We start from the raw sequence: 17784 nt of genomic DNA, 5'->3' as shown, positions 1-17784 counted from the left end.
ACACCATGAAGCTGTCCTCTACAGCTAAGGCTGATTATTATCGAAGATGATTATTATCAGAAATGCTGTCATAGATCCAAGCTTCCTGGTAGTAAAGGGACTACAGCATTCTAGAATGTCAGGATCTAGGTGAGAGCAATTATTTATCAGAGGCACTTAACTACTAGTACCACTTAATTACTGTAATGGGAAGCCAGATCATAATGTTAGCTAAGAGGCCCAACCTTTGGTTAGAAGACTAATAGGATTCAGGGCTTCTAGGAATATGACAGATGGGTAACCAGAAAGAACTGTGCACTATATATTTATATTTATATATAAATATATATATAAATAAATGCAGAGTAACTGACCATTAAAAATCATGATTTAGCAGAAAGCTAAATAGAAATTTATGACCCCTTGTCAAGTTTCCAGATCTGGAATCATTTCCCAGATTCAGAAGCAATGTATTAAAAGTGAAGCTTAATTTTTATGAGCAAAGACTGAACAAGAGCCAGGTAATAACTGGAGTTCTGGCCCAGCTTCATATAAAGAAAATCCACTGAGTTTGTGCACCCAACTGATGATTATATCCCCACAGAATGGAGATACTTAGCAGTTGAAAGATTCCTCATCACATTGATGTATTGGACAATGGATCAAAGTTTATTTCAATGTGAAAGTCCAAGTCCAAGTCCTCAAACTTCTCTTCCACTAAAATTGTAGATCAAGAACAGTATTTCAGGCTAGAGTGGAACATCAATACCACTCTCAAAGACATAAAGAATATAGGCCTAGTAGTCCTTATTATAACCCTATTTAAGTTATCTAGGTGGATTTAGATGTATGACTACTACAAACATAGCCAAAATGTTAGGTCTCTTGAAGCTGCATTGATTGATTCTGTATCTTTATTAGAGCACATTAATACATCCTTGGTAGATATATATAGCCATTGATTTGCAAATGTGCTCTTGTTCCTTTTTTTACCTTTAACCCACATTTTTTGAGATATTTATAGTAGCTTATCAACAATAGATCTAAACAGAAAACATCCCAAATATCCATGACAGTATAACTGGCAATTATGGAATACAATGAAATTCTATACAATGACAATAAACAAAATGAAAAATAAGCAATGAAAATAAAATAGACATAATGTTGAATGGAAGAATCAAGACATGAAAGAATACATTATGTATTATGTCAGTACATTTTTATGATGTGCAAAATCATGTAAAAATAAGCTATAATGATATCTGATTGTAGTGTTTAATACTGGAGGGCACTGATTGGGTTAACAGTATGACTTGAGGTTTCCTATGATGCTGAAATTGTTCTATGTCCTTATTGATGGTAATATGTCACTTTAAAAACCTGACAATTGATATACTTAAAAGTTAGGCAAGCCGGGAACCGGTGGCTCACACCTGTAATCCTAGCTACTCAGGAGGCTGAGATCTGAGGATCAGAGTTCAAAGCCAGCCTGGTCAGGAAAGTCCTCCAATAAACCACTAGAAAACCAGAAGTGGCACCTTGGCTCAAGTGGTAGTGCGCTAGCCTTGAGCTGAAGAGCTGAGGGATAGCGCCCAAGCCCAGAGTTCAAGTCCCATGACTGACAAAAAAAAATAGGCAAATTTGGGTGTAAGTTATATATCCAAAAGAAGTTAAAAAGAAAAAATAGGTTAAAATTGAAAATTTCGCAGGTGTACACATTTGTGGGAGTGGGATTTAAGGTGTGTTCCTTTCTATATTCACCAGGAAGAAAGTAAGAAGCAGTTTGTACCCAATGGCATATACATGATGTTAACTATTCTGACCTCCGTCTTAATAATCCACAGGGCCTCAAATCACCTGGATGTCCAGCAGAATATTTCATTGGTATGCTATATTGATGCTCATGTTGGTTAGACCCCAAGACCCAGAGTTGTCAAGTACTCATATACTGTAGAAAATAGGAAATAAAGCTTCCAAGACCTAGGAGTCTGACACATAAATGAAGTTTCTAAGGGTTTTTTAAGAGCTTAAGAATTCTGAAACATCCTCTTCAAAGTATAAGACAATTTCTTTTACCTTGCATTCCTACCACTAAGAAGAAAAGGAGAATGCTTGGCAGGACTGGAAACGATTGGCTTTTAGTAAATTATTGGCTTTAATAACTTAGAAAGTGATTGGCTTTTAGTAAAGCCCAGGACCATAGTAAGTAGATCTCTGGATACAAGTAGTCCTTCCACTTTGACTTTATGAATACCAAGTTATTAGAAAAACAATGGGATACTTACATCACATTGACAAGCCCTAATTAGTGAGGGACAGTACAGACCACAGGGCTCTGGAACAAATGCATCATCTGCTACAGAGAGTAACATGCTACCTACCATTACTGCATAAGTGCCTCAGCTCAAATATGTGGCCTTAGAGTTAAGAAACAAACATTAATGTTTGAGTTATGGATAGCTCAGCTTGGGATGAGTGCGAAGTGAGAATACATGTTACTGTAATCCTCCCAGTTTGTAGAGCTATAGGCAGTGGATTTAGTCATCAACTTCATTTGCAGATACAAGTGGCCCATTTAAAAGAATTCATGGGCCAGGCACTGATGGCTCACTCTTATAATCCTAGTTACTCAGGAGGCTGTGGTCTGAGGATTGTAGTTCAAAGCCAACCTGGGCAAGAAAGTCTGTGAGACTCTTAACTCTTCAAAACTACCCAAAATTCTGGAAGTAGAGCTGTGCTCAAGTGGTAGACCACTAGCCTTGTGCAAAAGAAGCTCAGGGGCAGTGCCCAGGGTCTGAGTTCAAGCCCCAGGACAAGAAAAAGAAGAGGAGGAGGAGGGGAGGGGGAAGAGGAAAAGAAGAAGAAGAAGAAGGAGGAGGAGGAGGAGGAGGAGGAGGAGGAGGAGGAGGAGGAGGAGGAGGAGGAGGAAGAGGAGGAGGAGGAGAAAAGAAGAGGAGGAGGAGGAGGAAGAAGGGAGGAGGAGGAAGGGGAGGAGGAGGAGGGGGAGGAAGAGGAAAATGATTATTCATGGACAACAACAAATGTTAGCCTAGATTGTTGGTCAGGAGTTTTGAAAGATATGGGGAAGACTGGCTAATAGGCAGATGGGTTTACCTGTGATAAGGGCACAAAGACTTTCCATTATAGCAGAACATTAACCAATCAGTAGGCAGAATGACTAGGTTAGCACATTGCAGACAACGGCTGTTTGTCAAAGCCACCCTAATTTTTACACATTAGGCTGGTGGATAGAGTATCCATGGCAGAGGTGGAAACTGCATAGGTCCAATAGTTTGAATTCACACCAAAGCTGTTATAATTGCTGTTGCTATTCAGCATCTGACCCATCAACAGCAGAGAGTTAATGGACTGTCAAGAAGGCCAAACAGTCACTGGGTGGCAAATCAGTTGTATCAGGCAGCTTCTAACCTGCAAAGAGGAACAGTTCGTCATTACTGGGTTTGACATGCTTTCCAAGTATGTGGTTGCCATTCTGGCCCTCGTTTCCTCAGCCAGTTCTACTACTAAAGGACTTAAAGAATGTCTGATATATTGACACAGAATTTCATATAGTCCTGCCTCAGACCAAGGCACTTAATTTCCAGCAAGAAGGTATTACGGGAGACACTTAAAAACTAAAATTGTGGGGCTGGGAAAGTGGCTCAGTGGTAGAGTGCTTGCCTTGCATGCATGAGGCCCTGGGTTCGATTCCTCAGCACCACATAAGCAGAAAAAGCTGGAAGTGGTGCTGTGGCTCCAGTGGTAGAGCGCTAGCCTGGAGCTGAAGAGCTGAGGGACAGCACCCAGGCCCAGAATTCAGGTTGGCAAAAACAAACAAACAAAAAAAACTAAAATTGTGTAGACAAGAAACGTTAACTTTTTATGTGACTTGGAAATACTCAGAATGATTTATCTCTTTTATCCGGCTATCACATCTACTTCCCTACATTCATCCCAACTCTGCTTCCAGTAACCTGAATCCTACAAAAAACAAACAAAAAAGATCATGTTTTTTTAAATTTTTAACTCTTCGAACATACACATTTCTTCTCCATTTAACATTTAAAAAGTATTTTTACTTCTAAAACACATATCAATATTTAAAGTGATTTCTGCTTGAATTTGTATGTATAATACGTGCTTTTTTCTCTGACCTGTATTCACAATATCTAAGATCATAGTACTAACATGTACTAATCCTGTTTGCTACAGAATTGTAATTTTCTCTGCTCAGCCATGCAGTAAGGGGAGGATAGCATTGTTCCAAGTGCCATGATAAGTTCTAAGGCTAAAGAAAATGAATATAATTATTTCTTCACATTTAAGGGGCTTAGGCTCTATGTGAGGGAAGACTGAAAAATGAACAGAAAACTACTAAGAATACTTGCTTAATGGTTATCTTTTTCCACTAAAAAGTAAGGTAAGCCTAGCTACTTAGGACACTGAAATCTGCGGATCATCCCAGACAGGAAAGTCTGTGAGACTCTTTTCTCCAATTAACTTACCAAAAAGTCAGAAGTGGAACTGTGGCTCAGGTAGTAGAGTACTAGCCTTGTGAGAAGAAGCTAAGTGAGTGCTGTGGGCCATGAATCCAAATCCCAGCTTCTCAGGAGGCTGAGATCTAAGGATTGGGGTTTGAAGTTAGCCTGGGCAGGAAAGTCTGTAAGCCTTTCACCGCCAATTAGTTATCAGAAAAAGCAGAGAGCTGTGGCTCAAGTGGTAGAGTGCTAGCCTTGAGCACAAAAGTTCAGGGACAGTACTCAGGACCTGGTTTAAAGCCCCAGGACCAGCACTAAAAAAATGTAAGGCACAGCCGTTGTTTAGTAGGACATTTCATGTATCTCTGTTATCACTGGCTCTAGTTCATAGTCACACTCTATTAAATAGAGGAATTCATGCTAAAAATTTTATATGATCTAAGCAGAGTGCTTGAATGAGTGACACCTTCAGTTTGATCCCTAGTACTGAAAAAAAATTGAATTATACAAGGAAATTGAATTATACAAGAGTTATAGGAGCATTTAGAATGGCCATCCATTTTATGTGTTGATATTGGATGAGGTTAAAGTGAGCATCTAGGGTGTATCAGGAAAATTTCCTTAAAAATGGTATTTCAAGTTGGGCACCTGGGGCTCACACCAATAGTCCTACCTACTTGAGAGGCTGAGATTGGTAGATCATGGTTCCAAGCCAACCAAAGTAGAAGTCTCAACAAGAAAGAGCTGTGATACTTTGTGCCTGTTATGCTATCTACTGTGGGAAGTGAAAAATAGGAGGACCATAATATAGCTCATACCTCAGGGGCAGAATGCCTACCTAGCAAGCATTGATTTCACACTCAAGTACTGAAAATAAAAAAATAAGATTTGAGCTGAGTCCTGAGAGAGGAAGTTTGGTAAAAGGTTGATGATTGCATCAGTTATTATAACTTGATATGGAACATCAAATATTTTAAGAGTGCCAAAAGATCATCACAGCATGTACAGCAGAGAAATATTGAAGTCCTTGCAGTGTGCTCTACATGCATATTTTCTTTTTATTATTGACATCAATATGCTGATTAAAAATTTGACGATTTACCCCTATTATACTGGTAGGGCAACTCATGCTAAATAGTGCATCTTATTATAAAGGCATCCAGCATAAAGATGGAAATAGTCAATGCAACAATGAAAGAAGGAAGGAATGTGATAACATCACTATGAGCACCTTAAGTCATTTAGATGGTGAGAGTGTCAGGAAATGGATCTATGTTAGAACAGGGCCTGATGATGACGATTGAGACCAAGTGAAGAACTTAACTATGAATCTTAGAAAACAACTCAAACCACAGATGGTTAGGGGTTTTAAGCTATTTTCTCAACAGCAAATCGAGAGAGAAAGGAGGCGAAAGAAGAAAAGAGAGAGAAAGAAAGAAAGAGAAATTAAGAAAGAAAGGAAGAAAAAGAAAGAAAGAAAGAAAGAAAGAAAGACAGACAGACAGACAGGAAGAAAGAAAGAGAAAGAAAGAAAGAAAGAAAAAGTTCTTCTCCCAAACCCCACAAGCCAGGTAGATATGGCTCAAGCCTTTAATCCTAGCTTCTTGGGAGGCAGAGATCAGGGAATCACAGTAATAGGCCAGCCTAGGCAAAGTTCATGGGATTCCATCTCAAATAATGGCTGGCCTCAGTGGTATGTGCCTATCATCCTAGCTATTCTAGAAAATACAAATATTGGCTCGCATTCCAGGCTAGCCTGGGCATAAACCAAGACTATCTCAAAACAGTCACAAGAGTGGCTCAAGTGGTTGAGGACGTGCTTAGCACGCTGGGTGATCTCAGTTGGAACTGTGGTCGTGCCAAAGAAAAGAAAAAGCACTTAGAAGCCATTTATTGGACTTTCCAACTCTTGGCTAGCCGAAAAGGCCAGGCTGATTAACACACTACACCTGGACAGTTAAGAGACAGGAACCGACTGTTGTACCGCACCAAGACACAAAACAGGTGCAGGTGCTGGCACTCTGCAAGCATGGAAAAAGCACAGCGTCTCTGAGATGGCGCGCTGCCCCCCCCCCCCGCCCCCGCCCCCGCCCGCCCCGCGATCAGTGGCCCGGAGGTCTGGACTTGAAAAGGAGGGCCCCGTGACCGCGGCGTGGCGGGGGGCGGAACGCAGGCGTCCGCTCCCGCCGGAGGCAGTTTCCAGACGCACCACCCTGGCGCTTCAGACCCCGCAGCCCAGCGGCCTCCCTCCGCGCGGCCTGGTGGAGGGAGCTTACGGTCCGGGACCTGCCGTTCTTCTGCCTAGCTTCCCCTCGCCCTCGGCGACCCCACACTGCAGCAGGGCCCGCTTCAAGGACACCACGGGCCCCTCAAGGCGCGGCGGACACCCTGTCCGGCCGCCCCACCACAGCCTCCGGCGGGCGGAGAGGACAACCGCCCACGGCCTCCTCGTATTTTTCCGGGCCGGAGGCGTGTCGGACGGTTCCAGTGGAGGTGGGCCGGGGGTGGGGGCGGAGGGGAGTGCCGGTCGCTCGGGGTCCTAACCACCACCACTTCCTGGATACGCCTCTGAAAGCAGGCCGCCCTTGGGGGGGAAAACCACCCACCTTTTCTCTGATTGGTTAACTTCTCTCTAAATGAGTTTCCGTAGCTGGGGATTGGCTTGGAAGCACCGTCTGTCACCTGCTTCCCGGTGGGAATCTAGGTCGCTCTGGGAAGCGTTACTTGAGACCCGGTTGGGGGAGAGGTTGGTTGGGGCCCGGGAGCCTGGTTTGTTGGTTGTAGTGGGGACGGTCCTTTAGGCGCGAGCTTCCTTCGCAACGGCCAGGGAAAGAACCAGTAGCGGGACGGAGGGCGGAGGTGGCAAGAAAGTAAGGGTTTTCGAAGTGGAATCAACCTAACCCTGGCAGCATCCGAATGGGTATGTGGTAGGAAGGAAGGCCGTTGAGAGAGGAGGCCTGATCCCAGGAGCAGTGACGGTGTAGAGGCAAGGCCTAAATTTGTCGTGCGAGAAGAGAAAAGAAGGTCTTGGAGAGGGCGGGGGTGATTTCCATGACCGGATTGTGTGGGGACTCTTTTACATTTTCTAGGTGAGCATATGACAAAATCCACTGGAGAATATTCGTTGGCTTTGCATTAGAGTTGGGAGTCTCTGGCCTTCAAAGAAGCAACTTCATGAATAATTCAGCTCTCTTTTTATTGCTTCAGATGGGCAGCTCTCAAAAAAGGCACAAACAACTGAAGGATGGATACGATTTCATATGTTAAAGACATGTTGAAAGGAAAATAAGGTATTCACATGGATTTAATTGTGGATAATTGTACAAAAATAATATCTCAGAGGAGCAAGTTTCAGGTTTTCTAGTATTAGGCTGTCCTGATTTTTATATCAGTTTTCAATTTTGTAAGTTGTTTAGTATCTTATAACCGCCAAATAATGCTCTTGTTGATTTATGGGCCTGACAGTTCTAGAAATGGGAAATCTTGCGTTTAAAATAATGTTAACTTGCATTTTAGTGGACAGTGCTACTCGATCTTTCACTCAGAGTGACAGTGTAATAACCACAGTAAAAACACCTTGAATTTGTAATTTAAGATACACGGAAATTGGATAGTTGCCTACTCCTACAGTAGTTTAGACTCCTAGGCTAACTTCTCTGTAAAGCAGCTTGCATTAAACACCTGGCATATTTTCAGAGGTAGAGTTGCAACATTTGCTTCCCTGGCAGCCTAGCCATTTGTGCTCCAGACTGCATTCTTTCAGGTGTTGTATTGTTACACATATCTCTTAGTGAGCGCACCAAAAGATTGTCAAAGAATAGTTTATTTCCTCAGCAGAATACATCCATTAGCTATTAATGAGAGACCTGAACCCTACCCTGGGAAATTTTGACCATGGATTGGGAATGAGATCTGGGCATCTGGATTTTAAAAGAATGCCTTCATGTAAGTGTGATAAACTCCTATATTAGTAACTTATTAGATTGATGTGCTTAAAAAAATTCTAAAATATGGGCTGGGAAGGTGACTCAATGGTAGAGCGCTTGCCTTGCATGCATGAAGCCCTGGGTTCGATTCCTCAGCACCACATAAGCAAAAAGAAAAAAGCCGGAAGTGGTGCTGTGGCTCAAGTGGTAGAGCGCTATCCTTGAGCTGAAGAGCTGAGGGACAGCGCCCAGGTCCAGAGTTCAGGCCCCACGACCGGACACCCCCCCCAAAAAAAATCTAAAATATGCCTGGTGCCGGTGGCTCATGCCTGTAATCCTAGCTATTCATTCAGGAGGCTGAGATCTGAGGATCATGGTTCAAAGCCAACCCTGGGCAGGAGAGTCCCTGAGACTCTTTTATCTTCAATTAACCACTAGAAAACAGGAAGTAGTGCTGTGGCACAAGTGGTAGAGTGCTTGAGCTGAAGAGCTCTGGGATGGCACCCAGGCCCAGAGTTCAAGACATGACCTACCTCCTCCCCCTCCCCGAAAAAAAATCTAAAATACTTATGAGACAAATGGTTCTCTCTCTCTTTCTTTATAATTTGAAAATCTGAGTTCAAACCACAGGACTGACAAAATAAAGCAGTCAAAAAAATTGAAAATAAGCTTCTTGGGAAATGACATTCAAATGTAATCCAAAAATAGCATCTGCTTAGGCAAAGTCAGTAAGTTTCACTGGCAGTCAAATCCCTGGACCTAACCATTCCAGTCTGAGGGAAGAGCACAATATGGAGAAGCACAGTGTTTTGATGTACTCCCACAAACTTAAGAGCTGCAGGTGTCCTGTTGTTTCCTGTAGGATTTCATAACATTCCTGTTGAGATTTAAGGAGAGATCAACTCTGAGTCTGTTCAGAAGATAGAATAGGTAAATTATTTTTTGTTCAAGAAGGTGCAGTGAGATTGTGGTGATGATACTACCTTTATTACCTTTACTTTGGAAGCATTTCATTTCTGGAAATAAATATAAATTATACCTCACCCCTATCCCTGAAGTGGCCCTTTCTTATTAAGAACATGAATAACTCAAGCCTAAGATTGCTGTGTTAAAATGAAGTACCCAAATATTTGAAACTTGAGTGATGACTTTTAGACAAGTTTCACCAGAGTATCAAAGAAGGAGGGCGAAATAATCACTTTGGTTCAGATATGAAGCCTTTGTGCTGAATTCTGCCTGGCTAAATAATGATTTTAGGCACAAGGCAAAGTAGTAGGCCCATTTGTTTTCTGTCCTTTATAAGGTATTTTTTAAAAATTATCTTAAGTTCTCCCACTGCAAGATTTGACAAATGAAGTATTTGAGTAAGGCACACAATTTTTAAAATACTAATTTTAAAATGCAAAGTCATATGCAGTCCATGATAATACCTTGGCTTATATACATATTTACATATATGTGTGTATATGTGTGGATATTTATTTGAATAGGAATCCCAGAGCCTCAGTATGAATCAGTCTAGACCTAGATCTGATGGTGGTGGTGAAGAAACTTCATCTCAAGACCAAAATCATCGTGAAAATGAGAGAAGATGGCAGCAAGAGCGTCTCCACAGAGAAGAAGCCTATTATCAGTTTATTAATGAACTGAATGATGAAGATTATCGGCTAATGAGAGACCATAATCTTTTAGGCACCCCTGGTAAGATATGCATGAAAGACAGTCTGTCTTTTTTTTCATCATCGGAAAGAGGCATTTCAAGTAAGGACAACCTTCCCCCACTACCCATCCCCCCACTTTCCTCTCTCAAAATAGGTACTGTTTTTGTGAATTTAAAAACTTTACAAAATAACAGTTGAAAAGTCACTAGCTCACTTCTCTATTTTATGAGGAGAATACTGTTTATGTGAACTAACAAATTTCAAACTAAGACATTAATGTGTAAGTGTTAAGTATTTGAACATATATTCAAGCCTCTCTCCTACCACTCTCCTCACCCCTTCTTCTTTCAGCTTTACATTGTTATGGATTGAACCTAGGAAATGCTAGGCAAGTGGTTTTTGTTTTTTTTAATTTATTTTTTATTGTGAAAATACTGTACAGAGGGGTTACAATTACATGGGCAAGATAATGAGTACATTTCTTATTGAGCATTGTAGCCTCCTCCTTTGTTTCCCCTTCCCATCCCATCCTTTCCCCACCCCCCCAAGCAAGTGTTTGTTTTTTTTTTTACTGAGTTATACCCTGAATGCTCCAGTTCTCTAAAGTTAAACAAAATATTATTTGTAAAATATTTTAAACTCAAGTCTAACTCATTTGAGGTGTTAATCATTAACCTGTAAAGTAATAGCCCCCAAAGTTCAATGTGCTCTGTAATATTCTTAGAAATTTATTTAAGCTCCACTTCCAGCTTTTCAACGGTTAATTGGAGACAATTTTACAGACTTTCCTCCCCAGGCTAGCTTCCTTCAAACCATGATTCTCAAATCTCAGCTTCCTGAGTAGTTAGGGTTACAGGCAGAAGCCAGTGGGGCCCAGCTTCCCTTGTTAATTTATTATTTATTTATTTATTCTCTTTAAACATTTTTTTAAACACAAGCTCTATTCTTGCTAGGCAGTTGTTCTATCACCTGAACTATATACCAGCCCTTTTGTTTTAACATTTTTGCCCTGGGCTGTCTTAGCAAGACCCTCTTACATATGCACACATCCATGTGCCACCTTGCACAGTTGGCTAATTTTTGTGGAGTGTGGGAAGGTCTTGCTAACTTTTTGCCTTGGCTGGCCTTGAACCATGAACCCCTCCTGGTTTCTGTTTCCCAAGTATCTGGAATTCCAAGTGTAAGTCATTATATACAGCCTAATTTCTTTTTAAGCCTGACAAAAATGCACATAATTATTGTTTATAGGTCCTATATGTAAGAGGTAACAGTGTTTTACCAATTACTCAAATCATATTTTAATTTTAATACAATTGCATATGAGACACAACCAAATTGATGTATGTGTGTCAGTTACATATTTTAATTGTTCACTTTGCACAACATAAGAAAATAATAACATTGTTTTCTATAGTTTGCTAAAAATTAGTTTTAGTCTTCATGAGTTCTCATAAAACTTGGTAATTTAAAATTGTTAAATGAGCTACCTTTCATTGTTTCAGGAGAAATAACATCAGAAGAACTACAACAACGGCTAGATACAGTGAAGGAACAACTAGCATCTCAGCCTGACTTGAGAAATGGGACAAATAATAGAGGTACTATGGAGTCCTTTCCATAAAGAATAAGCTTGATTGGAACAATGATAAGTAAAGAAAATACTGTATTTTGTGTAGTATATTTAGTTTTGATGCTTTCAGGTAATATTTATGTGTCATAGGCAGCATAGGACAAAAACATGAATAAAAAACGTCATATACACCAATTGCCTTCAAGAAGCTTGAATTACATAAAATAGTATAGAATTAAGCTATTATAAGCAGTTCTATTTAATCTTAGAATGTATACACTACTTTTCTACAGTGTTCTAACTAGGCTTACTTTCTAAAAATTTGTATATAGAACAAAACAGAAAGACTGAATCAGGACACCTGTTTTTATTTCTTTTAAAGACTTTTTGATGTTTTACTAAATATATAGCTATAATATAAAAAGTTTTATAAAAAATTTGAATTAAGGTTGGGAATATGGGAATTTAGCTCAGTGGAAGAGCACTGACCCTAAGTTTAGTCCTCAGCTCTGCAAAAATTAAAATAAGAAAATGTAATAGAAGTCAATAAAGCTAGAAATAAAACCTAATTTTAGTGTTCCTTTTATCAGTTCTATTTCCATCCCAGATATATTTATTTGTAATTTCACCTATTATGTCAAAATGATCATACTAATTATAGTGAATTCAGAACATTTTCAAAATGCAATAGCTCAGTAAAATAGAATGTTTTTTTCCTATGCTAACAGCTCAGGGAAGACAGACAAATTTGCTTCTCAAATCCTAGGATCTACCTAACTAGCAGAGTGAGTCTGTAATTGAGCCATCTGGTGAAGAAGCTACTAGCCAAATGTGACTTTTTAATTAATTTATAAGGAAGTTTCTCAGTCATACCAGTTACATTCAGTTTCTTAACATTACCTGTAACTGGACTGCACAAAAATAGAACATTTTCCCTATTGCAGAGCAGTTTATGGGATACTTCTGTTCCAGAGTATCATTTGTATGATCATACTTAGTTACATCCACAGCTAGGTATTTGTTGGTACCTAGACCAGGTTGTCTTCATGTCCATTTGCCATGCTTGTAATCTATAATAGAAGAAGAGTAGGAGGGAATTGAGCTAACTTGCCTATATTTACTGTCATCGCTACATTCTAATTAATCAATTAATGGAGTAGCATTAAGAATGATGTTTACTGGCCTTTAACTCATATTTTTCCAAACTAAAATGAAAATTAGATATTAACCCATTTTTAATTTGTGTTCAGATATGCAAGTTGTATTTATAAAGCTCTCATGTTGGTCTTTTAAGTAGGTTTAACTGTAGAATGTACTCATCAAGTAGCTTATTTTCTTTAGAATCTAGCTAAGGTCACTATTTTATTGGCACCAGCAGGAATTAGTAGCTTTAACGTCAACATTAAAAGAAAAACAAGTTTCAACATTTATGAAGAAAAACAAAAAAATGTTTAAAGCTAGATTGGAATATCTTAATGAAATAAAAAATATTTTATCTGATATGTACTTCTGATTAGAACACATTTTTAAAGTCAAAGTCTGTCTCAAAATATTTTTCATTAAGTTTTATACTTTAAACTCACTGGTTGCAAATGAAATATTTAAGCTTGGCATAGTAGCTCTATCATAATGAAAAATTTATCTGGGACACATTGATTAATAAAGTGGTTTATTTCATAATATTGTGAGTCTAGTCTTGCAACTGTTGTAGAAGCTGGGAATTATGAGTGTGTGTGTGTGTGTGTGTGTATGTGTGTATATACACTAGTACTAGGGCTTGAACTCAGGACCTTTGCTCTTACTTAGCTTTATTTGCTCAAGGTTGGAGCTCTACCATTTGAACCTCACCTCTACTTCTAGCTTTTGCTTAATTGGAGATGAGTCTTTTGAATTTGTCTGCCCAACGTGGCTTTCAACCCTCAAATCTCAGCCTTCTGGATAGCTAGGATTACAAGTGTGAGCCATTGGTGCCCACCTTGAGGCTGGAGATTTAGCAATGAAGTTCACATTCAAAATGAATGTAAAAAATAAGTTGAGAATATTTATTGAATGCTTCCTACCTATGTGTCAGGTGTTAATCATTTTATATTCAGTGTCTTATTTTATATTCACAATGCCCCTATGAAATTGCTACTATTGTTACCCCTTATTTAAAGACAAGGATAAAGCCATCTAGAACTCTTGAGTTCACATAAAGGCAGCTAATATGGTTCTAATATTTTATCTATAAAGCTAGGTTTCTTTAGATGAACAGTTTTTGGCAGGCCCTGAGATATAAGATAAAATTGCTAAGGAATGATTCCAGATATGAATTTTGCCATTGTATTTTATTGTAGTATGTGAGGGAAATAATTACAATTGTAAAATTTTGGTATTGGATATATTTCTCACTTGTCTTAATATTTTGTTAATAACAAGCAGATATAAAGCAAGAAAGTAGATTTCTCCACAATTTTGCATAAATACTATCTAAAGTTTTATAATTCCATATGTTTATACTATATATGTATATATATTTAGAAAGTTCAATTTTTGGTCACTTTTGTATTACTGGGGTTTGAATTTGTAGCCTTGGGCTTGCTAGATAGGGGTTCTTCCGCTTGAGGCCTCTAGCCTTTTTGCTTTAGTGTTTTTTTGTTTTAAATAGTGTCCTGGGGTCAGTCTCAGACCTCAGTCTTCTTACCTGAACTTCCCAGTAGATGGGACCACAAGAAGGAAATTACCATGCCTGGCTTGTTGATTAAGATGGGAGGGCAGGGAGAGGGTCTTGTTAACCTTTGCCCAGGCTACCCTCTAACAGCAATTTTCCCAAGCTTTGTCTCTTGGGTAGCTAGGATTATAAACACATCCCCCTGAGCCCTTTTAACCTTTTTTTTGTTTATTAAAAACACAGTCATTATTTAATACAAATTCTGTTGTTGTCGTTTTACAAGTGTTCAATAAAGATCTAAGGATAGATTTTAGAAATAGACCTACAGTTGATTTAATTTGCCTTTCAGATTCAGAAATTCTGAGTGAAAGTTCAAATGAAGATTCTTTGATGGAATGGTTGAACACCTTTCGTCGCACAGGAAATGCTACACGAAGTGGACAAAATGGGAACCAAACTTGGAGAGCTGTGAGTCGAGCAAACCCAAATAGCGGAGAGTTTCGGTTTAGTTTGGAAATCCACATAAATCATGAGAATAGAGGATTTGAAGTTCCTAGAGAAGATTACATGGACATTCCGTTGTCAGATATTAGCAGAGATCATACTAGAAATAGGCAACAAAGATCAACTAGTCCTGTGGCTAGGCGAACAAGAAGCCAAACCTCAATGAATTCCAGTGGTAGTCGTCCTAATCGTCCAAGGACTAGGCTTGGTTCAAGAGGGCAGAATTTGGTTGAAGGATCATCCTCAACACTGGGAAGGTCAAGAAATGGCATCGGGGGAGCAGTTAACATTCCTAGAACTAGTTCTCCTAGCACTAATTTTAGTACTCACACAAACCAATCAGGTAGTGAACTCAGGCAGAGGGAGGGGCAGCGATTTGGAGCAGCACATGTTTGGGAAAATGGGGCTAGAAGTAATGTTACAGTGAGGAATACAAACCAAAGATTAGAGCCAATAAGATTACGGTCTACTTTCAGTAGTCGAAGCCGTTCACCAATTCATAGGCAGAGTGGCACTGTTGATTACAATTCCCAAAGGGAAAGCAGACCTTTGCAACAAACCATTAGAAGGTCTATTAGGAGGAGACGTATAACTCAGGTTTTTTTAGAACAGGATAGGGGACGCCAAGGTACTACACATGCCCCATTCTCCAATTCAAGACTTGTGTCAAGAATAACAGTAGAAGAAGGAGAAGAATCTAGCAGATCATTAGCTGCTATACGACGACATCCAACAATCACACTGGATCTTCAAGTGAGAAGGATTCGTCCTGGAGAAAATAGAGATCGGGATAGTATTGCAAATAGAACCCGATCTAGAGTAGGGCTAGCAGAAAATACAGTCACTGTTGAAAGCAATAGTGGAGGTTTTCGCCGAACTATTTCTCGTTTGGAACGGTCAGGCATTCGAACCTATGTTAGCACTATAACAGTGCCCCTTCGGAGGGTTTCTGAGAATGAGCTTGTTGAGCCATCCTCAGTGGCTCTTCGGTCAATTTTAAGGCAGATCATGACTGGGTTTGGAGAACTAAGTTCTCTAATGGAGGCTGAGTCTGAGTCAGAGATTCAGAGAAATGGTCAGTATTTGCCAGATATGCACTCAGAACTGAGTAACAACTTAGGTTCAGGTCATGACAGCAGCCAGCGTAGTGTAGGTTCCTCACGAGATAGGCGAGGCCAAGTAGGCAGCACTGAAATGTCAGGTGAAAATGAGACCACCCAACCACTGGCTCGAAACAGTGACAACAGAGGTAGCAGGCAGTTGGAAAATTCAAACAATTTAGTTGAGACTGGAACCTTACCTATTCTTCGCCTTGCTCACTTCTTTTTACTAAATGAGGGTGATGATGAACCAATACGTGGTTTAACCAAAGAGCAGATTGACAATCTTTCAACTCGGAACTATGAGCACAATGGTATTGATAGTGAATTAGGTAAAATCTGTAGTGTTTGTATTAGTGACTATGTAACTGGAAACAAACTCAGGCAATTACCTTGTATGCATGAATTTCATATCCACTGTATTGACCGATGGCTCTCAGAGAATTGTACTTGTCCAGTCTGTCGGCAGCCTGTTCTAGGATCAGGGGTAGCAAACAATGGATGAAGTGATGTGCTCTATTCAAATACTGTATTTTAGTACAGCTGAGTATTCAAGCATTCTTTTGTTGAGTTATCTGTGATGAGTTAACTAGGATGAAAAATAACATTATAGTTTGATCTATATTTTGTGTGCCTTTTTAACTTGTTAAAAAGAGAACATTTCTATAAAATTTAAAATGCAAATGTTCGATTATCCAAAAGTACATAGTAGTTAATATTGCTAGAACCAAATAACTTTCAAAATGTTTTTATTTTGGTAATTTTGTCATGCTAAGCACTTTTGTATCTGCACAATTCTGTAAGTTCAAAAATCAATCTTCTTTTTCTTAATATTTCTGCAGACTTTACTTGAATTTTCAAGTTTCATAGGCTTAGTGGTGTCTAAGTCTGAACGAATGTTTCGCTGAATGTTTGCTAAATATATTCAAGTTACTTGAAGTGATAATTTAACATGCAGCATACTATATGTGTATATATAGATATATAATTTTAAGGTTAAATATACAGTCTAGAAAGTACAAGTTTGATTCTTATTTAAGCTTTTGGGAAAATACTGCATATGGCACAGCATTTAATGTTGACAAGGTCATTTCTGAGAGAAAGTAGAATAAGATATAATCTTAAGCTAGAGATAATTTACTGAAGCGTCTCTGACAATCTGAGTTTTTAGGTAGCAAGCATACATAATACTGAATAAGTATTTCTTTATTCAGAAATGGAACATGGAAAATTTAGGACATAAAGGTTATAAGTTCAGCCTTATTGTGACTTTTTGGAAGTGCAAGCAATTCTTTGGATTAAGTAAGATATATAATATGCATGGTGTCTCAAAATGAATTTTTCAACCTAAAAAAAGTCTATAAAGAACCAAATACATAGATAATGTATTAAGTTCACTTGGAGGCCAAAAGAAAAAAAAACTCCAAAGAAAACAAAAGACAAAGCTTTAAGAGAATGTAGAATTTATATAAACACAAAGTATGCATTAAAGATCCATTTCTAACAATAAATATTATAACAAAGATTTTATTGTGATTTGTTTTTTCCTTTTGCTTCACTTTGCCTTATTTACCGTCAAAATATAACAGTCAATTTTGTTCCTGAAGACCTGTGAAACACAAAGAAATTCATAAGAAGGGTCTTCATGAGCCTTAATGTTTAAGACTATGGAAAAGTTATACCATCTGGGCCAAAGATTGTATGTTATATCTGGAAAAATAGGAACTTGATAAATTATCACTAATGACTTTTGAACTTAGCATCATGAAGCCTTATCCATTTAAATTTCAAAAGAAACTTAAAATTTAGTGAAATGAAGGAACCATGGAACATTTCAAAAAATGTTTGTGCTTGGTTTTCATTATCCATATAATGTATTACCAATATAGCAGCAATATTTTTATTTAGAATAA

General features: G+C 38.8%; 1 protein-coding gene across 3 annotated transcripts; it reads left to right on the top strand.

Moving 5' to 3' along the window:
* Window positions 1–6660: 6660 nt before the first annotated feature.
* On the top strand, window positions 6661–17396 carry Rnf6 (ring finger protein 6). 3 transcript variants are annotated; one of them, XM_042685499.1, is made up of 5 exons: window positions 6661–6953; window positions 7668–7750; window positions 9877–10087; window positions 11550–11645; window positions 14617–17396. In XM_042685499.1, exons 3-5 carry the CDS (start codon window positions 9895–9897, stop codon window positions 16374–16376), a joined length of 2049 nt encoding a protein of 682 aa, XP_042541433.1. In that variant the 5' UTR covers window positions 6661–6953; window positions 7668–7750; window positions 9877–9894; the 3' UTR covers window positions 16377–17396. The 3 variants fall into 3 exon arrangements, with proteins under 3 accessions (XP_042541433.1, XP_042541435.1, XP_042541434.1); XM_042685501.1 differs by lacking the exon at window positions 6661–6953 and adding an exon at window positions 7158–7206; XM_042685500.1 differs by lacking the exon at window positions 6661–6953 and adding an exon at window positions 7230–7380.
* Window positions 17397–17784: the final 388 nt, after the last annotated feature.

The sequence above is a fragment of the Dipodomys spectabilis genome, unplaced genomic scaffold (assembly GCF_019054845.1).
Source record: "Dipodomys spectabilis isolate Male_0828 unplaced genomic scaffold, ASM1905484v1 ptg000095l, whole genome shotgun sequence".
Classification (NCBI taxonomy): Eukaryota; Metazoa; Chordata; class Mammalia; order Rodentia; family Heteromyidae; genus Dipodomys; species Dipodomys spectabilis.
The sequence above is the reverse complement of the archived record's forward strand: the minus strand, read 5'-3'. Positions and strand labels throughout refer to the sequence as shown.